This window comes from Lytechinus pictus, chromosome 8 (genome assembly GCF_037042905.1).
Source record: "Lytechinus pictus isolate F3 Inbred chromosome 8, Lp3.0, whole genome shotgun sequence".
Classification (NCBI taxonomy): Eukaryota; Metazoa; Echinodermata; class Echinoidea; order Temnopleuroida; family Toxopneustidae; genus Lytechinus; species Lytechinus pictus.
This window is the reverse complement of record NC_087252.1, coordinates 28,749,011-28,773,745: the sequence shown is the minus strand read 5'-3', so window position 1 is coordinate 28,773,745 and position 24,735 is coordinate 28,749,011. Positions and strand designations below refer to the sequence as shown.

Sequence of the window (24,735 nt, the reverse complement as noted above, 5' to 3'; positions counted from 1 at the left end):
CACATTTTCTTTCTTACTTCGATATTCAAATATATAGAATACATCCCTGTTAATAAAAGACCGTCAATTGGTGTAACTGATTATCAAGCCTTCATAATCACCTTTATTCATAATTACGTTTCAGCCGCTTCCCTGTATGCTGCGCATTTTTCTTCTGACTCTCTCCCCGTAATCTTATTGGCTTAATTATTTTCCTGGTGCCACGCGACATAAAACATTGCCCATAGACTTTAAAATGGCAGTTTTACAAAATTCATAAAAAATAAACGTGAAATAAGAGGGTGAAATGTTTACTACCATTGGAAAGGATTTTATATCTGACATTCCATATCTGACCAGAAAAGGGTATCGTAGTATGAAGATAGCTATGACAGGATCGAATTCATCAACTGAAGCAGTAAAATAGCCCTAAATCTTCCGCCAGTCAAAAAATAGTTCCAAAGTCATTGATATATCTTCCCAATTTGGGCAAAAGAAGTTCAGTATTAAGCATTTCTATCAGATTTTCAATCATATTCACAGTGGCGTAACTACCGGGGGGGGGGGGGCATGGGGGGTACGTGCCTCCCCCCCCCATCGGCTGGCCCCCCCCAAAAAAAAAAACGGGGAAAAGGAGAAAAAGAGAAAGAAAGAGAATCGTAGTGGGAAATGAGGATTTATTGGTCATTATAATGTTATAATATATTATGATTATGTTATATTATATTACATAAGGAATTTTTTTCTTTATGAAACATACATTGCTCAGGGCCTATGTCTTTATTGTTCCTGGTGCTCACATTGCCTGTTTGACATATATATATAATCCTGTTGTACGAAAACCTCCCGTTTCAAGGCAATATACACCAAATATATTTCCTCGCACTTTCGAGTTATTATTGTTTCATGTAGTGACATATGGTTCTTTTTCATGACTACATAAAGTGATTGACCAATTTTAAGGTCTTAATATAAAACTTTTCCTGTTCAAGCTTACGTCTGCATTAGTGAATTGGTGAGATATGTCTGCTTTTCATGAATTCCTAAAATCAGTCCTTAAGATATCCCTTTTTCTGATCTGAATATCAAACATTTTCAGCTCGAGGATCGCGCTCGAATTATTTGGATAGTGAAATACGTATGGTCTTAGTGAATTCCAACAAACAAGCCTTAGAATGCCCATCTTCAGGTCTAAATTTCCTAAATTTTACAATGACTACAAGTGCATGGGTTTAGATGTAATTCTATCAAATCAGCAAGCGCTTGGCACTCGCATTAGATGACTATGGTGAGATATGTATACTCTTAATGGATTCCTAAAATATAGTCCTTATCTTGTTTGGGGGTCAATAAATATACAACAAATCAGCTCGCGCTTCGCGTTCGCATTGTTTGTTTAGCGAAACAGGTACGTATCATGATTACACAAAATTGCTCATAATGTCCCTTTTCAGGTCTAAATATAAAAAAAAAATTCAGCTCGCGCTTCGCGCTCTTTGATCAGTGAGATACATATCCGTTTATTGGCACTGTTCTTAAAATGTCTTTATAAGGTCAGTATACCTGGCAACTGTGCGCGCTTAAGTGACTCAATTTTTTTGCTGGTGCCCCCCCCCCCAATGCCGTGACCCATGGTACGCCACTGCATATTCATACACTTTTGTCAATCAGCAATATCAAATTGAAAAAAAATCGACTGGATTGGGCCGAACGAATATATTTTGCCTTCCTGTTGTAATTAGACCCATGGCGCCCCCTGTCTTGTTGTAGCATGACCCTGGGAAGCGAGGGTGCTGAAGCACACTCCATTTTTCTGGGGGCGCTGTGTGTGATATGGTCTATAGGGAGCACACTGGAAATCTGATAGGGATGATAAAAGACAGAACAAGTCACCAAAATTAAGTACAATTCAGGGGCTTGCTTGTCAAATTTCATGGGACCAAAACGATCTTCATTTTGTGGTGAAACAATTTTATTTTGCTCCTAAAATTTACGTCAGCAATCCATGTCGTTCTCAGGGCCGTGTGTAGGCCTAGTAGTTGTTGCGCTTCTTCTTCTCCTTCTTCTCCTCCTCCTCCTAATTCTTCTTCTACTTTAACTACTACTACTACTCAGTGGCGTACCTAGGATTTACCACAGGGGGGGTGTTACACCCACAAATGTAATAATCGCCCACAAATGTAATAACGCCCACAAATGTAATAACACTTTACCCACAAATGTAATAACGCCCACAAATGTAATAACACTTTACCCACAAATGTAATAATTTCACCCACAAATGTAATAATGCACTTTACCCACAAATGTAATAATTTTTGATCGCCCATAAATGTAATAATGACTTTACCCACAAATGTAATAAATTTGAAGGGATTTTTGGCGAATCCGTTCTAAACTAAAATTCTATAGTAATGCGTTCATATAGCCATGGACCTATTGTAATAGGTCCATGATATAGCTCAAAAGTGCAAAGTCTTTTTTCCAGACCCGGTTAATTGAAAAATTATAGTATAAGTGCATAGTCTTTTTTCCAGACCCGGTTGTTACAAAAATTATAATATAAGTCCAAAGTCTTTCTTCCAGACCTGGTTGTGTCAAAAATTATAGTATACGTCCAAAGTCTTTTTTCCAGACCCGGTTGTTTAAACAATTATAATATAAGTCCAAAGTCTTTTTTCCAGACACGGTTATTTAAAAAAATATAATATAAATCCAAAGTCTTTTTTCCAGACCTGGTTGTTTCAAAAATTATAATATAAGTCCAGTCTTTTTTCCAGACCCGGTTGTTTCAAAAATTACAATATAAGTCCAAACTAAGATACAATAATGATATTCCAGTGGAATGGAAATGAGAATCGAGCTTAGTCTTTTCTCCAGACACAGTTGATTAAAACTTGTGGAATTAATGTGTTTATTGTTGTGTTACCTTATACGGCACATATAGTTGTGAATATATGTGCTAAGAGTAAATTGAGAATCAAGCATAGTCTTTTCTCCGGACCCGGTAACTAAAAACTATAACCATATAGGAATGCATTCATATAGCACAAATTGCAAAGTTTTTTTTTTTCCAGACCTGGTTAATTAAAAAATGATAATATAAGTCAAAGTCTTTTTTCCAGACCCGGTTGTTTCAAAAATTATAATATAAGTCCAAACGAAGATACGATAATGATATTCCAGTGGAATAGAATGTCGTTGTTTTAGCTTATACGGCACACATCATTCAGAGGTGAATATTTGCGCCAATAAAAATAAGAATCGAGCTTAGTCTTTCCTCCAGACCCAGTTATCAAAACTGGTGGAATAAATGTCTTTGTTGTTGTTTTGACTTATACGGCGCTTATTTTGAATATATGCGCTAAGAGTAAATTGAGAATCAAGCGTAGTCTTTTCTCCAGACCCAATTATTAAAACTAAAAATTAAAACCCTTTACCCACAAATGCAATAATTTCACCCACAAATGTAATAATGCACTTTAACCACATATGTAATAATTTTTGATCGCCCACAAATGTAATAATGACTTAACCCACAAATGTTATAAATTTGAAGAGATTTTTGGCGAATCTGTTCTAAACTAAAACCCTATAGCAATGCGTTCATATAGCGCAAAGTAACAGCCTTTTTTCTCCAGACCCGGTTTTATAAAACATTTAAACAACTTTCCATATAAAGATCCCAAAATCAATTCTTCTTAATGTTGAATAACGTTTAGCGTAGTCCCAAATATTTCAAATAGCAAATAAAAAATAATAGATAATAATTACAAAAAACAAAGACACCACGATCTTATCAATGTTGAACAAAATGTAAATATAGCATAGTCTTTCCTCTAGACCCAGTTATAACAAAATCATTCAAAAACAAAACAACAACAATAAAAAACAGACCCCGCAATATTTTCAACATTGAATAGCGTGTGTGTGTGTGTGTATTTGAGTATTGTGAGAGGTGTATCAATCAGATATGATTATTTATGTCTGGGACCGACCTTTAACGTCACCATCCGAAAGACGTGACCAGGGCTCGAACCTCGAACCTCTGCATCAATTTGTAACTTCCCCACATAGCTTGGATTACAGGCGCACGCCACAGCGCCCAGTTAGCATCGTAATATGATGTAGTCTTTGTTCCAGCCCCGGTTATTTCAAAATAGCATATTATAAAGAACAATATTAACAAAGACTCCACTGTCTCATTTATGTTGAATAACTTGAAAATATAGCATAGTCTTATTTTCAAAGAACAAATCATGGAAAAGATATATAATAATAGTAATAAAACAAAGGCCCCACAGTCTTATTGATGTTGAATAACATGGAAATATAGCGTAGTCTTTCCTCCAGACCCACTTATTTCAAAATTACAAAGCATTTTTAAAGAGTCAACAAGAAACAAAGACCCCCACTATCTTATTAATGTTAAATAACATGGAAATATAGCGTAGTCTTTCATTCAGACCCAGATCTTTCAAATAAGAAATGATGAATAATTATAATAAATTAATAATAATAAAAAAACAAAAACCCACGATGCTATTCATGTTGAATAACATAGAAATATAGCGTGGTCTTTTCTCCAGACCCAGCTATAAAAATCATTAAAAAACACAACAACAAAACAAAGACCCTGCAATCTTATCAACATTGAATAGCATGGAAATATGGTGTAGTCTTTGCTCCAGACCCAGTTATTTCAAAATAGGAAATTATAAGAAACAATAAAAACAAACAAACAGTATCAGCAAAGACCCCACAATATCATTGATGTAGAATTACGTTGTGTTGTTGTTGTTATCTTGGATTTTAAAGGCGACCGCACACCTTACGACTGGTCTGCGACCCGATTTCAGAAAAAATGTAGTAGAATTTGATGCTAACATTGAGACTAGGAATATTTTACTGTGTTATGTTCTAAATCATCGTACGAATACCTATGTTCAAATATGTGACTATGCTATCATCCATCTTAGAACAAAAGCGAATTTGATATCTAGTCGTAATGACGTCATAACAGTCGTACGATTGGCTACGATTTGAAACTAATTTGGCCTTTACTCCGAAATAAAGGCTTGCAATCTTTCAAATGGTTATATTAGTATTCTTTCAATTAATTTAAACCTCAAATAAAATGATATGTTCCATTCACATTTTCAGAAAATGAGCAAAAAGCGATTTGTTCCAAAATCGGATCGCGAACAGTCGTAAGGTGTGCGGTGGCCTTAAGGCGCGTATCATATGACTATTTACGCCTATGATTAATTTGTCGTATTTGTGGTATGCGTTATCACATGGTTCTTATAGTTTGGAAGATGCTGGGGTCTAAGTTTTAAGATTAATGTTTCGCTTAATTTGTATTTTTAAGAATACTGGGTGTGGGGTAAAGACAACACTCTAAACCCAAGCATTTTTAACTAGGTTTAATTTTGAAGATTGGTCTTAGCCTTGATTTTTTTTTTCAATATTTGTTTGTCTTTTAAATAACCGGGTCTAGACGAAAGACTAAGCATAATACTCGTGTTATTCCACAGGAATAAGAATATGACAAAGTTTTATGTTTTTAAGATTGTTTAAATTATTTTTTGAATGAATGGGTCTGGAATAAAGACAACGCTCTAAACATGTGCTTTTCTACATGCTCTTAATTTGGAGGATTGTTGGTTCTTAGATTCGTTGTTGGGGGTTGGGTTTTATTGTTTTTTTATTCTTGAAATAACTGTGTCTTGAGGAAAGTCTACAATCGATTTAACTGGGCGTTGTGGCGTGCGCCTGTAATCCAAGCTGTGGGGAAGTTACGAATTGATGCAGAGGTTCGAGCCCTGGTCACGTCTTTCGGATGGTGACGTTAAAGGTCGGTCCCAGACGTAAATAATCATATCTGATTGATACACGTCTGACAAAACTCAAATACACACACACACAGTTATTCCACAGTAATTAGATTATTGGGTATTCGTTTTGGAATATTTGTAAAAACTTTTTTATTTTGTTTTCAACTAATAACCAAGTCTGGAGAAAAGATGTTTGCTTTACCCATGCATTATTACAATGTTTTGTATGGGTCTTAGTATTATTAAAAAGAAAAAAACTGGGTGTGGGGTAAAGACATATACTGGGTCTGGCTGAAAGACTACGTTATATGTCCATGTTATCCAGCATTAGTAAGATTATGGGGTCTTTATTCTGTTTTTGTTGTATTGTTATTTATAATTTTGAAATAACAGGGTTTGGAGAAAAGACTAAGCTCGATTTTCATTTTTATTCCTCTGGAATATCACTATGGTATCTTAGTTTGGACTTATATTATAATTTTTAAAATAACCGGGTCTGGAAAAAGACTTTGGACTTATATTATAATTTTTGAAACAACCGGGTCTGGAAAAAAGGCTTTGGACTTATATTATATATTTTTAATCAACCGGGTCTGGAAAAAAGGCTTTGGACTTATATTATATATTTTTAATCAACCGGGTCTGGAACAAAGACTTTGGACTTACATTATAAATTTTGAATTAAACGGGTCTGGAAAAAAGACTTTGGACTTATATTATAATTTTTTAATTAACCGGTCTGGAAAAAAGACTTTGGACTTATATTTTAATTTTTGAATTAACCGGGTCTGGAAAAAAGACTTTGGACTTATATTATAGTTTTTGAAACAACCAGGTCTGGAAAAAAGACTTTGACTGATATTATAATTTTTGAATTAACCGGGTCTGGAAAAAAGACTTTGCACTTTTGTGCTATATGAACGCATTACTATAGGGTTTTAGTTTTTAGTTCTAAGTAACCGGGTCTGGAGAAAAGACTACGCTTGGTTCTGAATTTGTTATTAGCGCATATATTCACAATACGCGCCGTATAAGTTGAAACAACAATGAAGACATTTATTCCACCAGCTTTAATTAACTGGGTCTGGAGAAAAGACTAAGCTCGATTATCATTATTATTCCACTGGAATATCATTATGGTATCTTAGTTTGGACTTATATTATAATTTTTGAATTAACCGGGTCTGGAAAAACACTTTGCACTTTCGTGCTATAGGGTTTTAGTTTTTAGTTTTAAGTAACTGGGTCTGGAGAAAAGACTACGCTTGATTCTCAATTTACTCTTAGCGCATATATTCACAATACGCGCCGTATAAGTTAAAGCAACAACAAGACATTAATTCCACAAGTTTTAATTAACTGGGTCTGGAGAAAAGACTAAGCTTGATTCTCATTTTTATTCCACTGGAATATCATTATCGTATCTTAGTTTGGACTTATATTATAATTTTTTAAATAACCGGGTATGGAAAAAAAGACTTTGGACTTATATTATAATTTTTGAAATAAGCGGGTCTGGAAAAAAGACTTTGGACTAATGTTATATTTATTTATAACAACCGGGTCTGGAAAAAAGACTTTGGACTTATATCATAATTTTTTAATTAACCGGGTCTGGAAAAAAGACTTCGCACTTTTGTGCTATATCATGGACCTATTACAATAGGTCCATGGCTATATGAACGCATTACTATAGGATTTTGGTTTAGAACGGATTCGCCAAAAAGCCCTTCAAATTTATTACATTTGTGGGTAAAGTCATTATTACATTTGTGGGCGATCAAAAATTATTACATTTGTGGGTAAAGTGCATTATTACATTTGTGGGTGAAATTATTACATTTGTGGGTAAAGTGTTATTACATTTGTGGGCGTTATTACATTTGTGGGTAAAGTGTTATTACATTTGTGGGCGTTATTACATTTGTGGGCGTTATTACATTTGTGGGTGCAACAGGGGGGGGCAAAACCGTCCGCCAAAAAAATTGACAAGCAAAAAAAAAAAAAAAAAAAAGGATTTCGTACCAGAAAAAAAATTGACTGCCCCCCCTGCCCCCCCCGTAGGTACGCTAGTGCTTCTACTACTACTACTTCTTCTTCTTCCTCTTTATCTTCTTCTTCTCCTTCTTTGTTTGTATCTATCTTTCTGTCCCTCTGTCCCCCCCCCTCTCTCTCTCTCTCTCGCTATTTGACTGTTTTTACATGAGGTAAATAACATGATTACATAACGCAATCTTTTTGAATGATTGAAAAATGAAAATTTTATTCCAAATATACCAAATATTATAACCCATACACACGATATAACTAACTGTATTACATAACCCGTTAAACCAACAATGCAATAAGAGATATCTGTAGTAATAAAATTTAATAACTCCTATTTACCCAGGGTAGCCACGGCACCGGAGCTGTGATCTGATCTTACAGCTGGCCCTGTATAACATAACATGTTATTCAATTTATCAAGTCGAGACCCGTTCAGATATGAATCGACAGGGCTAAGGAATATTCCATAATGTTCACAAATGGTGAGAAAATGCATCTCAAGCCTAAATAAATATTGGTCAAATCTGCGCAAACAAACTCAAGATATTAAAATAATTTTGCCATGTCACGACATCTGAATGTGATGTCTTATATATTCTGAGGTCATGATGTTGTTTCAGTGTGCAAATGCAAGCCTGAAAAAAGGCTCAGCTAATATTCAAAGATTTTGAAAGTCAATGAATCCGGAGCTACCACCTCTTTAATTTACTTTTCTCATTAAAGGACAAGTCCACCCCAACAAAAAAGTTAATTTGAATAAAAAGAGAAAATTCCAACAAGCAAAACACTGAAAATTTAATCAAATTCAGATGTAAAATAAGAAAGTTATGATATCTTAAAGTTTCGCTTAAAGGAGAATGAAACCCTTGAAACCAGCTGAATCCATATCAAAGAGAAAAATCAAAGAAACATATTGTTGAAAGTTTGAGGAAGATTGAATGAATTATAAGAAAGTTATGAGCATTTGAATATTGAGATCACTAATGCCATGTATATCCTCCCATTGGCAATGCGACCAAGATCTGTGATGTCACACACGTACAACTCCCTCATTGCTTTAGTACTTATTTCACTTATATTCTCACTTTTATAGAATCTATCACAAGGTGAGGTGTTCTCTTAATATGAGAGGACAAGTACAGAGGTTTCACAACATTATATTATTGATGAATCGTTTGTCATATGATTAGAACGAGCAAAAAGAGATGTTTTGGGGTATATTTTCAGTGTCCACAAGGGGAGAATTGTTCATCTGTGATATCATAGATCTTGGTTGCGTTGCCAATGGGAGGATCTCCATAGCAGTAATGATCTCGACATTCAAATGCTCATAACTCTTCTATTGCTAGTCCTATTTTACTCAAACTTTTGTTGATCTTGTTCTTTGATTTTTCTGCTTTCACAAAAGCTAACTTGCTCCAAGAGTTTCATTCTCCTTTAATTTCACGAAACAGTTATCTGCACATCCTGGTTGGTATGCAAATGAGTAGACTGATGACATCATCCACTCACTATTTCTTTTGTATTTCATTATATAAAGTATGAAATATTCAAATTTTCTCCTCATTATCAAGTGAAATAAAAATCAATCCCTCCCTGAACATGTGGAATTAGCATTGTTTGATACTACATATGGTTCAGTTAAGTTGGTGCTTACTGTAAAAAATGAAATAGTGTATAATTCAAACAATAAAAAACAAAAGAAATAGTGAGTGATGGACATCATCGACTGACTCATTTGCATGTCACTGAGTTGTGCATATCACTGTTTGGTGAAAAATAAAGCCACAAGCAATGCTTTTTAGAGGATCCCCTCATTTCCATACACGTTTAATACTATTTTTTACAAGCTTTTATTATATATTATTATGTTGAGGTAATATTGATTTTGTACTTACACTCTGATTTGTATCTGTATTTGATTTATATTTGCAATGAAAATAAAAATTAACTTCTTGAATTTTGATGAAATTTTCAGCATTGTGCTAATTTGATTTTTCTCTGTTTATTCAAATCAATGTCTTTCTGGGGTGGACTTGACCTGTAATTGTTTCCAGACATTGCTAGCTTATGCTTCTGAGTCGCTCCATTTCTAAACGAGTCTTAAGTGCCTTACCCGTTAGAGTGCTGTCACACGTAGGTGATTTAGCCAGTGTATGCTGGCGTGCATAACATCACAAGCCTAAGATGCCTTAATATGGCATGAACTCTCGTCATACAAGCCACTCAATCACAAAATCCAATTTCTTATATTCAATAATATACCATTCATAGCAAGAAATCAAATTCCATAAAATACCATTTCCTCAATGTCATACGTATGTCAAAATACGCTTGCTGTAAGAAGTCCAGACACGAAAAGACCCTTAAAAGTAAAAAAAAAAAAACCTTTATGACTTGTGTATTTATTTATGAGCAATTTGAAAGTTGACAAGTGATAACATACATTGTCACATACTATATATAATTCTTAATACGTTGTATAATTATAACAACTTTGAAAAGGATAAAACAACTATTGTAATAAACACAAAGGCCCGTATTCTGAAGTCGGGTTTAACTTAAACTCAGATTTAAAGTTGTGGTTTCAGTATGGCGAGCCAATTGTTACATAAATCACTAACAGTAGAGATATCATATTTCAGGTCATTTGGCTCTCAAATCATTCATAATTGTCTAGGAAGTATAAAAAGATTATTGGCTTCACCATCGATGAATAAAGAAAGAGCACAGTAAACATAAGAAACGTACAACTTAATAAAAAAATTTGATACTTTTGGCTTCCCATACTTAAACCACAACTTTAAACCTGAGTCTAAGTTAAACCTGACTTCAGAATACGGGCCAAAGACTTTGATACCACCACCAAAATGATGTTATTAACAGACCAAGATGCCAGTTTTATAAAGAGTTACAACTTTGGTAACTCTGGCTTTAATGTATCTACCAGGAAACCTTCATTGTAATTGGCTGCGGAGACACCGCAGCCATGGCAGTTATAAGTCTTTATCAAACGGGCCCCAGACTACCATAATAAATGACTAAATTTGTATCAAGATCATAAAAAAGTGAATTTTTAAAAGTGCTGAAGAACACTTGTCTTCTCTGTTTATGTCATTCATTCAGTTCATAGTTTCCTTAGTCACATTATAACCAAGTTATTTACAATCATCCAAGCAAATACCAAACGGTTATAAACATTCACAAACAATTTTCAAAACGTCTTAAGTCTTTTTTTTGCAGGTCGTTATACCCCGACTATCCCAATACAGTTCTCACTGCGAAATTAGTTACCAGTGCTAATTACATGTACATGAGCATTGGTCTCTCGATATTTTGTAGATATTTTGTAGACTGTACCACATCGCTTAAAGGGATGGTCCAGGCTAAAATTATTTTATCTAAACAAATAGAGTAAGATTCACTGAGCAAAATGCTGAAAATTTCATCAAAATCGGACAAAAAATCATGAAGTTATTGAATTTTAAAGTTTGTCGATATTTTATGAAAACAGTTATATACACATCATCATGAATATTCATTAGGTGGGCTGATGATGTCATATCCCAACTTTCCCTTTTCTTATGTTATTTCATGAAATTATAATTGATTCATTTTTTCATACATGTGTAAATGATGTGTCTTCATTATGACGAAATAAGTTGTTGCAATAAATACCTAATGCACTTAATCAGTTGTCAGTCCAATTGTTTTAGCTCTTGGTAGAATATTTTTGAATAAACCTGATTTAATATAATAAAATACAAAAGAACAAGAGGGGAAATGACATCATCAGCCCACCTAATGAATATTCATGAAGACATGCCTAGAACTGTTTCACCGGAATAATACACATTTTTAGAATTCAATAACTTTGTTTTTGTCATCCGATTTTGATAAATTTTTCAGCACTTTGCTTAGTGAATTTTACTCTATTTATTAAGATGTAAATATCTCCAGCTTGGACCACCCCTTTAAGTTCTGGTAACGCTCTCAGTGCGTCACAGCAGGGACCAACTTCGTCATGGCACTCTCCTTTGTCGCATTGAGAATTGCATTGGCGTAGCGTTTATGCAATGGGGTAACTGCATCCAAATTGATAACCAATTATTTACAGTACAATATATTGAATTAAAAAATATTGCTATTACCCAGAAACCTACGCACAGAAAAAATTGTTTAATTAGATCAAGGCAAGATTCAAACCCCTCTACAAATCATATTTATGTTCAAAGGATACGTTATAATTTACAGATACACTGCAACTATGTATCAAGACAAAAGCAAATTGAATTCCCAAAGATGCTGACAAACACACCATCACTTCATTATGTAATTTTATTATTTCATGGTTCCTAGATATCATATTTCTATAAGAGCAAACCAATATAATATATTCAAAAGTTCCGATACTCTACCTCACCATTCTCATGAAAAAAAAAATACGAAAGACTCTTAAATATAAAAATGATGAAATACATATCACTTCGAATAAAAATTGTTTTTTTTATAATGCTCACAATGCACAATATTGATTACATTTACTTCATTGTACATTAACTTTATATGTTACCAATGCAAATAACTCAATATTCAGAATTGATAGAATCGATGTAGTCTTCTCACCAACCATTTATACAAATGAGAAAATTTGTTATGTTTGAATTACGCAATATTTAAATTTCGTATAGGTTTGATAGGGACCAACGTGACTGAACTAAAAATGTTAAGGCAGTGGTAATTCCACATGTTCAGGGAGGAAGAAAATTTTGTTTCACAGAGAATGGGGAGGAAAATTATTATACTTCATATATTATAAGAAATACAAAAAAGAAATTGTGAGTGGATGGCGTCATCGATCCCCCATTTGCGTTCCGACCAGGATGTGCATAATAACTGTTTTTTCTTGTGAAATTAACGAAACTTAAATATTTTCTAAATTACTTATTTTACATCCACTTTTAATGAAATTTTCAGAGTTATGCTTATTGGATTTTTATTTTGTTATTCAAATCAACTTTTTGTTGGGGTGGACTTGTCCTTGAACAAAACATCAGTCTACTATACATGCTATATGAAACGATTTGAACGACATGAGGAATTGAAAGGCATGGCAATCTGAACCGGGGACGTCCCCGGTTAATGGTAAAATACCAGAAAATGCACTTGGAACTAGATTGTCAAAACCGACCTTAATACACCCTCACCTGCCCATAACAGAGGCACACATGATGCACTCTCAGTCTCACACCCTCGAATCTCACCCCTGAAATACGTTTATTTCCTCATACGTAGTTCAATAGACATGATAACATATTAGAGTGATCAAAATCACGTTTTAAATATATTTCATTTAATCTACTATAATTACTTAACGTATAACCATTCTAAATAAAAGTACATTTCTATCTTTTGTTCACAATTAAGGATAAACGCATTTCCAAGACAATATATTATACATGTTATATAGGCCCACTTGTACTCATGCGCAAAACTGTTTTCTAAAATCTTGTTACCATTTATTATTCATTTATTCATGTTTTCTTTATTATATAAACTAAGGTGCCTGGTAGTCCTGTTTAATTAATACAAAAACGGCTTTACACCGGAGCCCTCCACTTTTACAAACATAATATATTAGAACATAAACATGAACAATGAATGACTAATGCATTTAATTAGTTGTCAATCCAATTATTTTAGTTCTTAATAGAAAATTTTTGATTAAACCTAATTTCACATAATAAAATACAAAAGAACAAGTGGTGATATGACATCATCAGCCCACCTAATGAATATTCATAAAGACATGCCTAAAACTGTTTCACTGAAATAATGCAAATCTTTAAAATTCAATAACTTTGTTATTTTGTTATTCGATTTTGATCAAATTTTCAGCATTTTGCTTTGTGAATTTTACTGTATTTATCGAAATACAAATATTTCCAGCCTGGACGATCCCTTAAAGATACGAATGCAATCGTGAACTGCTTTCTCAAGGATTTTTTTAAACACAGAATGCAGTATTGAAATAGGCCTGAAATCGTCAACACCGATCATAAATAAACACTAGCAACTCCTGTATTACAGTCCTAAACATGCTAAAATTATCCAAATAGCCCTTTGTTTTCATTGTTAGTTGAAATGGGAAGAGATTCTGCGTTTACCTATTTTGATACTTAATTTTGTCGAGTATGAGCCAAGCGAGCAAAATAAACATATTTTATCAAGAAAATACATTAATATTTTTTAACATGTAAATGTTAGTTGTATCCCGATTATTTGATCAGCCTCTTTATGGAGTCCCTAATCCTCCTTAAACATCCTTTTTTTTCTTCATTCCTATACTTGATAAGACAAAACTCCTTGAAAATCCAGAAATAATGAAATTCAAGAATGAGGGGGGGGGGGGGTGCTGAATCAAACCCCCTTAAACCGCCGAATGGAAAACTTTGCTATCCTTCATGAAACAATCAACACAATTTCGTAACAAATCGTTCAAGTTCCCTTGTTTAATATGAAAGTGCAAATGCAACTTATTGCTTCTATAACCCTCTAGGTTTCTTCAATCCCTCGCTTTCAAATGTCTATAAAATAGCCATATTAACCATCTTACCCATTTCCCATTGGAAAAGTTCTTCGCATGGCCCGAATTGCCTAATTTAATATGAGCCCCCCCCCCCCCCCGAATCAAGCTGAACGTCTGGCTGGAAAGTTTGCCTCCACCCCTAATCCAGAATTGCTAATATCATTATCTAGAGGGATTCTTGTACAATAACCATTTCCCCAATACCCTCAACAGAATCACACTTGGTGATCTTATAGCCGTATCCTTTACCATCAATTCTCCATCCATCTAAGAGCTTTGCAATAGACCATTCTCCGAGTAATTTTTCTACATCTCCTTTTACGCTTTCGACTTGTGATTTCGTCGCCCAACTCCAATCCCGTGTGATGCCCTTTGCGATTTCAACAACACGAACATCCTTCACTGGCCTGATTAAGGTGATCACCTGGTCTCCAAACTTTCTGTTGGGATCATCATTTTTCTCAAGTTTGTTGCCATATCCTCCACCGACAACTTGCCACCCATCTTGAAGTTTGGCGATGGTCCATTCATCAAGCAAATCAGTAACATCTTTCATAGAATCCTCTACTTCCCAGTAAGTCGCCAACCTCCAGCCACCAGGCATCCCATATTCGACTTTAGTGACTGAAACCAAACAAAAAAAAAAAATTATAAAACATTTCGGTAAGACTACAAACAGAAATTTGAGAAAATATATTTAAAGTAGGACTTTGATTAAATGCTTATGTTTATTTTTTGTTACCGTCGAATGTAACGTTCATATACAATCAGCGTTGAATTCAAACAACGTTTTTACTCTACAAATCATTCTTGGAAGGCTTTTTCAAATCCAGACCTGCTCAAAAAAAATATTATACACTACTCAAAAAAAGTTAAGGACCACTTTTTAAAACGTACATAAAGATTTTATACAAGGTGTTTTATTTCTGGAAATACCTCAGTACAACTGTCCTAAATGTCCTTAAACACGCTGTAATCAATTTCACGCATGGGTGGTTTCAGTTGTTGCACAATGTCTCTCGCATCACTGCACATCCTGAAAAGTGGGCCCCGAGGGGTATCAGCTACCGACATGAAGTGGTAAAAACGAATGTCTGAGTGTCTTTCAGGCAGTTCAGTAACGAGTGTGACCACCTCCTGCAGCAATAACGGCTTCACAGCGCTGTCTCATGGAGCTGATGAGGCGATTGATGTCTCTGACGTCCAGTGCATCCCATGCAGCCTCCAGAGCCACACCCAGCTGCTGCAGTCCAAGTGGATGGGCTTCGAGCTGCTCGAGACTCCTCCCCATCATGTCCCAGACGTGCTCTATCGGGTTTAAGTCCGGGGACCTCGCTGGCCACTCCATACGCTCAATCCCCTGGCCCTCAAGGAACTCGGTCACCACCCTAGCTCGGTGGGCACGGGCATTGTCATCCATGAAAATGATGTTTTGTCCCACATTTTCTGCAAATGGCACCACTATAGGTTCAAGGACCTCATCCCTGTACCTCACTCCTGTCATTGCTCCCCCTGGGACCACGTAGAGACGAGTACGGTTGGCGTAGGTGATGCCTCCCCACACCATGACGCTGCCTCCCCCATAACGGTCATGTTCTGCAATACAGGGGTCTGCAAATCTCTCTCCTGGTCGCCTCCAGACTCTCGAACGTCCATCATTGTGGTCAAGGGAAAATCTGCTCTCATCTGTGAACAGAACTCTACGCCATTGCTGTCTGGTCCATCTGACATGCTCCCGGGCCCAGTTGAGACGAATTCTTCTGTGAGCAGGGGTGAGTGGGACACACTGAGTTGGCCGTCTGGCATGCATATTGGCTCTGTGAAGTCGGTTACGGATTGTTTGAGTGGAAACAATCACTCCAGTTGCTGCAGCGAAGTCATTGTTGAGGCGGCGTGCACTGTGAAAGCGGTTGCGGAGGCTGAGATTCGTCAAGTAGCGATCATCTCTAGGGGTTGTCGAAACTGGTCGGCCACTGCGGGGTCTCTCGGAGTATAGCCCTGTCTCTCGGTGTCTTTGATTTGCTCTGCTAATGACACTGTGTGACACGCCCATCATTCTGGCTACTCTTCGCTGACTGAGGCCAGCTTCCAGCATCCCTAGGGCTCTGGCTACATCTGTTTCACTTAGGTGGTGTCTTGGCATTGCTGTTGTAGGCAAGTTGTTGATTGTACAGACTAAAGACGGAAAATGCTTTGGAAGACACTTGTCTTATGGCCCACTGCAATGATGCCAGAGACATCATGAAAGAACTGCATGTGTGAAATTGATGTCATTGTGTTTGATGGCATTCTGGACAGCTGTATCTTGGCATTGCTATTGTCAGCAATTTGTTGATTGTAGAGACTAAAGACAGAAAATGCATTTGAATCCACATTTGTACCACTTCACAATGGGCCCACTTTTCAGGATATGCAATAATGCGAGAGACATCATGCAACAACTGAAACCACCCATGTGTGAAATTGTTACAGGGTGTTTGAGGAGATTCAAGACAGCCATATTCGGGTATTTCTAGAAATACAACACCCGGTTTGAAAATTGTATACACACATTAAAAAGTGGTCCTTAACTTTTTTTGAGTAGTGTATATGATTTACAAATCAAATGTTTCTAGTCATCTTGTTAATGTATATTTGCTTTAACTTTTATTCACTAAAATCAACTATTATCATGCTGTTTATGTTCGGAATAGGACCGTCGACGACTTCCATCTTGAAATGAAAAAAAAATACAAAGAAAGAAATGCGTTATAAATAGAGTAAAACAAAATAGCACTCCATCACAAAACTAGTTGGATGAAGAATTGAAAACAAACACCAAAAAATCTTAACCAAAATAATAATAAAAAACAATAAAACGGCAACAACAATAATTTAGGTTATCCCGTCCATGTTCGTAGATCCATCATCGGAATATAAGTAAGATGATGCTATCCTCATACTTTTGGACCTAACATCAGCCTTCGATACAGTTGATCAAGATGTTCTTCTTTCCAGGCTGAAAACACGATTTGGTGTCTCTGGAACTGTAGCAAAGTGGTTTGACTCTAACATCACTAGACGATATCAACATGTGATCATAGATGTCTCACGATCTGATCCTACTCTACTTAAATGGGGGGTGCCGCAAGGTTCGGTCATCGGGCCAGTACTTTTTATATGCTACACGACACCGTTGGAATATCTTATACATTCGTATGGTTTATCGTGTATGATATATGCTGATGACACACAATTATACAGTGCGTCCCAGAAAAAACGAAACCGAGATTTAGCGACGATTTATCATAACTTAATCACAAATAAAATAGACAAATGACCTACCAATGTAAAGCTTAGAATCTCCAATTTCATCTGATATTACTTAGATTATTTCTCCTTCACGCATGAGTGAGCAAAAACAATTTGAAGAGGGGATACCAAAAAGTCATTTGGCGGGTTGTATCTGGCTTTCAAAAGGAAAACCACATTTTTAAAAGGTTCAATATCTGCTCTTTAATTTGATACCTCAATTACAGAAAATGGTCAAGAAATAACAAAGTTCTGGTTATTTGAAATAAGGCTTGAATTTCAATAATTTCATAAAATGAAGAGGTTTTACAGGCTAGCGTTCAAACTCACTCGACACTCCGTTTTGTTTACGATCAGCCATGCATTAAGTCTTTTGTTAACCATGCGATAGCTTCTGTGGGAAACTGGTGAAAACAGTTTATTTAATGAAATTATGGAAATTCAAGCCTTATTTCAAATAACCAGAACTTTGTTATTTCTTGACCATTTTCTGTAATTGAGGTATCAAATTAAAGAGCAGATATTGAACTTTTAAGACATGTGATTTTCTTTTTGAAATTTAGATACCCCCCGCCAAATGAGTTTTTGGTATCCTTTCTTCAAATTGTTTTTGCTCGCTCATGCGTGAATGAGGAATAATTTAAGTAATATCAGATGAAAGAGGAGATTCTAAGCTTTACATTGGTAGGTCATTTGTCTATTGTATTTGTGATTAAGTTATGATAAATCATCGCTAAATCTCAGTTTCGTTTTTTCTGGGACGCACTGTATATCTCATTCAAGTCTGGAAAGCTCTCCGAATGTTGCAGACTGAAGTGGAAGATTGTCTTGGTGCCATTCGTTTCTGGATGACGGTGAACTATCTACTCCTTAACGATATCAAGATTGAAGTCCTGCATATCTCCTCCCATCGTAGACATACCCCTGGGCTACCTCCAATTCAAATTGCAAATGTTTATATCCATCCCTCTAAAACGGTTACTATCTTAGGTGTTTTGTTTGATTAAAACCTTTCAATGCGTCCCCATGTCAACAGCATCTGTCGTAAAGCATCCTTCGCTCTAAGAAAAGTTGGTAAAATTCGTAAATATCTCTCTAAGTCATCTACTGAAGTCCTCATTCATGCATTTATTAGTTCACTTCTTGACAGTTGCAATAGCCTGCTCCATGGAATTCCAGAAAAGCCCGTCTAGTTTCCCTCACTAAAAAACATGACCATGTAATACCTACTCTTAAACAATTGCACCGGCTCCCCATTGAATTTCGTATACAATTAAAAATACTACTCCTAACTTTCAAACCTCTTCATGGACATGCTCCAAAATATCTCTCTGAATTAATCCAGGCATATACTCCCAGTAGGTCCTTACGTTCTGCAAATCAACATTTCTTAACAGTCAAAAAAGCAAAAACGAAATTTTTTGTTGATAGGTCCTTTTCAAGCTCTGCCCCACGACTTTGGAACACTCTTCCAGCTTCCCTCCGTTGTATGGCCGCACAGCTACAGCCGGGGTAATAATAATACGCCAAGTATATTACAGCGCCTTGAGCACATAATCAATGTGGATTTGGCGCTTTAGAAATGCTCTATATTATTATTATTATTATTAACCCAAATATCACATTGTTTCGGTCCAATTTAAAGACGTACCTCATGAAGAAAGCATATTTAACATAGCCCCATTTACAGTGTCCTTGATATTTTTTTATATTTTTAGTTATATGATTTCTAATTTCACTTTTGTTTGTATATTTCGTATGTTTTACATTGTAAAGCGCTTTGATATGGATTTCATGAAAAGCGCTATATAAGACTAAATTATTATCATTATTATTATTATCTTCGTTTTGATTATACGCGGAATTGTTTGACAATGTGGATCAACAATTAAGCTAATTTTTTGTCTAATTCTATTTCTTTAGCATGTAATTGTTAAATAATTGAAAAAAAAAAAAAAAAATTAATTCAGTTATCCTCGAACCTGGCATTCAAATTCGTTGAAACGTCAGTCTTAAAACGTGATATGTCGTGGGAGGAACCTACGTATTAAATAACACGATTTGAAATACGTTTTCGTAACATTTTAAAGTTGTTCAACTTTTATGCAATGTGACGAAGTGTATCTGTTTTATTTTTTCCATATTTATTACAGATAAAACGTCTAATTGAACTGGGTTAAAGTTATTTTCCCCTAGCATTTTAAATCAACTTTAATTGGAGATGGGTGTCAAAAAATAAAAAAAGACGAATTGATCCAAAGAATATGCATTGATTTAGTTATCCAAGCTGCATGTGTTCTGAAGTTATCAGGAGTCCTTATCGATATTCTCAATTTTTCAACCCTCCCCTTTTATTCAAGAGCTGGTCCTTAACTTAACGGTTCAATGGACGTTTATGGCACTTTGCTTTGAATACATGGAATCAAGTATGCAACTTTTCGATTTCCTATACATGTATGCCAAGTAGCCTCTCTCAAGATCTCAGATTGTCACGAAAATCGTTTTATAAATCGTATGCAAACAAAACTTGACTATGTTCAAACATGTCTAAAGGCTGTTGTACGATACTCGAAGGAGGGATCGTTGTGTCCTCCTCCCCCACCATTCTGTTTCGCTGAATTACCGCCCATGTCAAATGATTTTATCTGTGAGCGTCGAAATAATAATGATAATAATATACAGTTCTTGTGTAGCGCATATCACATTATGAATAGTGTCTCAATGCGCTTCCAAAGGACTTGGATATTATAACCTCAGCTGGAGCTTGGCACCCGTAATTACGCAGATTTTAGCGCACACGCATTTCAAAGAATAAATTCCTGCCAGGTACCCATTCACCTCACCTGGGTTGAGTGCATCGTAATAAGGATGAATTACTTGCTGAAGGAAACTACGCCATGGCTGGGATTTGAACCCAGGACCCTCTGTTTCAAAGTCCGGAGACTAATCCACTGGGCCACAACGCTCCACGAAAGGACAAGATTAGTATTCGTGAGCATTAAGAGGATGGATCCAAAATGTTCAGTCGTCAGAGAAGGCTTGTTTTTTTTTTATAAAGTTGCAATCATGGCAGCTCGTAAACTTTTACTACCGTAATTTATCTTTATTTTGATCGACATTGCTTGATAAGTTCCCCCAGTGGCTCAACCATTTCAAGACGTATTTTCCCAAGCGGTTGAATAGGTAGGAAATCGACGAATGAGACAGACGAGAGACAAGCATTAGAAAAAAAATGCTTAAACCAAATAAAGACGAGATGAAGAAAAAGACAAACGTCCTCATCTATGCAATTAATATTTACTAATTCACAATTATTATGTAACAAGATGAAAATAATAAAGCCTCCAAACGAAATATGATCAATACAAATTCTAAAACAAACTCCGTCATTAAAAAAACTACAGCAAAGAAATAAAGTAAATATAAAAAGGGGAAGGAGGCCACTTTAGACGTTGTTTTCTTTGACCGGCGTAAGTGCGAAATTGATTGCCTATGGATGAAAATGAAACCATTATCCAACACAGAATTCTTTCTTCGACTCATGCTTTGCGAAATTGAATGACGGTTTTCATATTGCCAAATCGAATTAAATAAAGTCTAATTTGAATGATAACTTCGCCTTTTCCAATGATACAAAATTCAAAGACACCAAAATCATTAAAGGACAAGTCCACCCCGACAAAAAGTTAATTGGAATAAAAATAGAAAAATCAAACAATAACACTGAAAAATTAAATACATACCATTAATATATAATTATACAAATACTAAATATAGCAATAGAATGACGGTTTGGTGACCCCGGAGAAAGCAGAGCTTGTAAAAAGGGGACACCGAGTTAAAATGTACACTGAGAATATATACAACAACTAATAATAATTACACTAAGTACACTGATGCAACAGCCGCAAACATAGGGAGAGTGGGGGGGGGGGACGTGGGGGGAAGGGAGGACTTTCAATGAGATAAGAACAAATAATTGACTGAAAGTTTTTTAAGCACATGTTAATATTTTTCTGATAAGTCTCTTGAACCTAAAAAGAGTTGAACTGGATTTTATGTCAGAGGGGAGGTTATTCCATAACTTAGGAAAACAAGTTTTAAAGGAATTTAAAGATATAGTTGATCGAGCTAAGGGTAGATGAATTTGATTGCTATGGCGAGTGAAATGAGAGTGTATTGTAGAATTTGGGACAAAAATGTCATTGAAAAGAGGAGGCAAGATTTTAGCATAAATTTTTTTACATAAATACGAGATAATGTAATGATATCAAGTCCTGTAATGGCATTATGTTCAGTTGAGAAAATAGAGGCTTTGTATGAGTGCGGTAGGGAGCGTTTGAAATAATGCGAACTACTTTTTTTGTAAAATACGTAGTTTATCTAAGTGTGATTTGAAGGTGTAGCCCCAGACAACATTGCAATAATTCAAATGGGGTAGTATGATGCTATTATATATAGTAATCAAAATATATTCCTGAAGTATAACTGAAAGTGGATAGCCAAGGCACGTTTTTTTTATTTGATCAGACATGAAGAAAGAAAAAACTAGTATGTCAGCGCGAATCGGGAGAGCTAATTTTTTTTTTATTTATTTAGACTTATACCTTTAAACGGAACATTCTAACCATGTTCGTTCGGTATTCATATTCATTACAACGAGTGAGTGACACCACTGACACTCATTTGCTGTATTGTAACTATAACTATTTTGTAAAAATAAGCGAAGCTTGAAAATTATCCAATCGATTTTGATGAAATTTTCGTCGCTTTTCTTGTTTGTTTGATTTTCCTCTATTGGTTGAAATCAACTTAATGTGGTGAACTGTAGTCTTTAAGGAGAAATAGGTATCGGATAAATCATAATGTAGGATTATTACAATCCACATTGGCACCGAATTGGATTTTTTATAGGATAAATATGATCTCCTTACTTTTGAAAGATTTGTTCATATTGATGATCACTCGATGGCCCATCCCTTCGGAAGGATCTGCACATTTCTGAATTTGGTAGTTATACCCCGAACCGGAAATTTTCCATCCGTCTGCAAGCTTAGCGATGACCCATTCATCCATGTCGCCAAGTAAGCCCACAACCTTTGTCTTATAACCTTCTACTTCCTCATGTGTCGCCAATCGCCACCCCACAGGAACATCGCTACTGGTCGTAATGACTTTGAACTCAGCCATCGCTCTGTACTAAAAAAAATAATAAGAAATAGTGATAAGAAATAGAGGTATGGGGTGTGTTTTACAAAATGTCACATAAAGGACTGGTCCGGGCTGGAAATATTGAGTAAAATTCACAAAGCAAAATGCTGAAAATTTGATCAAAATCGGATAACAAATAACCGAGTTATTGACTTGAATTATTCGGGTGAAACAGTTCTAGACATATCTTTATGAATATTCATTACTTGGGCTGATGATGTCATATCCCCACTTGTTCTTTTGTATTATATTATATGAAATTAGGTTTATTCAAACTTTTTCTACTAATAACTAAAACAATTGGATTGACAACTGATGAAATGCATTAGTTATTTATTGCCTCATCTTATTTCATTATAGTGGACACACATCATTTACACATGTGTGAAAACAAGAGAAACATTTATGATTTCATGTATAACATAACAAAAAAGAAAGTGGAGATGTGACTTCATCACTCACATAATGAATATTCATGATGATGTGCATATACCTGTTTTCACAAAATATTGGTAAATTTTAAGATTCAATAACTTCGTTATTTGAAAAAAAGAGAAACATTTATAATTTCATGTAATAGCATAAGAAAAAACTAAGTCGAGATGTGACATCTTCAGCCCACCTAATGAATATTCATGACGATGTACATATACCTGTTTTCACAAAATATTGGTACATTTTTAATTCAATAACTTCGTTATTTGTTGTTGTTCGAAAACAGAATCACAGAGCGGAAAGCGTGTTGCGATTTGCTTTTCACGTGTTTAAAAACAGAACTACAGGGCTGAATTCCGTTTTTCCTTTTTCATGACCGAAACATGAAAGTTGGGAAGTTCACGGATGTACTAGAGGACGCACACGCACGCCAAATCTCCCGAATTTAAACTGACAAAACTCACATTTTCGTTGATTTTACATTCGATATCTTCTACTTGGAGTTCAGGCCTGATAAGTATTTACTATGAATGTCATCACACGTCAGAAAAATTAGGAAATCAGTGAGGAAAGGACATACAATCCTCGGTTTTAAAGCCAAAGGAGAGCCTGGGCGTGGCAGCCGCAGGCAGTGCAAATCAACGATACATCGTCTCAAGACGCCAGCGCCCCGATCCTCGGGCAAGCTACGGGCGCGCCCGACAAGGCAGCGGATATCACTGAAATCAAACATTTGATTCGTGCGTTGACAACTCAAATGAGCAGTAAGTTTGACCGGATTTTGACGGACTTGACTCGATTAACCTCAAGCCTAACAAAAGAAAAGGTTGAAATGCTTGAATCATGTGTGTCAGATTCCTCGTCGAGAATATCGAAAATTGAGAAAGACCAGCTACCCTAGGTACAGAACGACATCCAGAAGAAGCGTGAAGATATGGAGGGAAAATTTCTTCTCCTTGAGATCCACGATAGAAAGGCAAACGTTCTCCTGTATGGTGTTCAACAATCACCCAACGAAGATGTCTACCAGAAGGCAAGTGAGGTCTTCTCCAGCTTTCTTGGAATCCCCACGGCAGACGCTTCAAAGATACCACTCGCCAACGCACACCGCCTCCCTAGCATAATTTCGCCACTGACCAAGACCCCGTGACCTGAATCAATCATCGTCCGCTTCGCCCTGATGAAAGACCGCGACATAATCCTTCGTGCCTATGAGAATCCAGGACGTCAGCGTCTTCCAGTTGAGTCACCTTTCGCCAAAGTTTCAATCAGGAGTAATCTCCCTCCGAGTATGAAGCGAGAGCGAAGCAAGTTAGCATCACAAGCATATATTTTGAGGCCGCC

The 24,735-nt window shown here is 35.8% G+C and overlaps 1 protein-coding gene across 1 annotated transcript; it reads right to left on the bottom strand.

The window, feature by feature from the left end:
* Positions 1 to 14,204: 14,204 nt before the first annotated feature.
* Positions 14,205 to 22,944, bottom strand: LOC129266155 (uncharacterized). Its single transcript, XM_054903998.2, has 2 exons — positions 22,680 to 22,944; positions 14,205 to 15,078 (listed from the first exon to the last, which is right to left on the bottom strand). The coding sequence occupies exons 1-2, from the start codon at positions 22,933 to 22,935 to the stop codon at positions 14,621 to 14,623; spliced, it is 714 nt and encodes a 237-aa protein (XP_054759973.2). The 5' UTR covers positions 22,936 to 22,944; the 3' UTR covers positions 14,205 to 14,620.
* Positions 22,945 to 24,735: the final 1,791 nt, after the last annotated feature.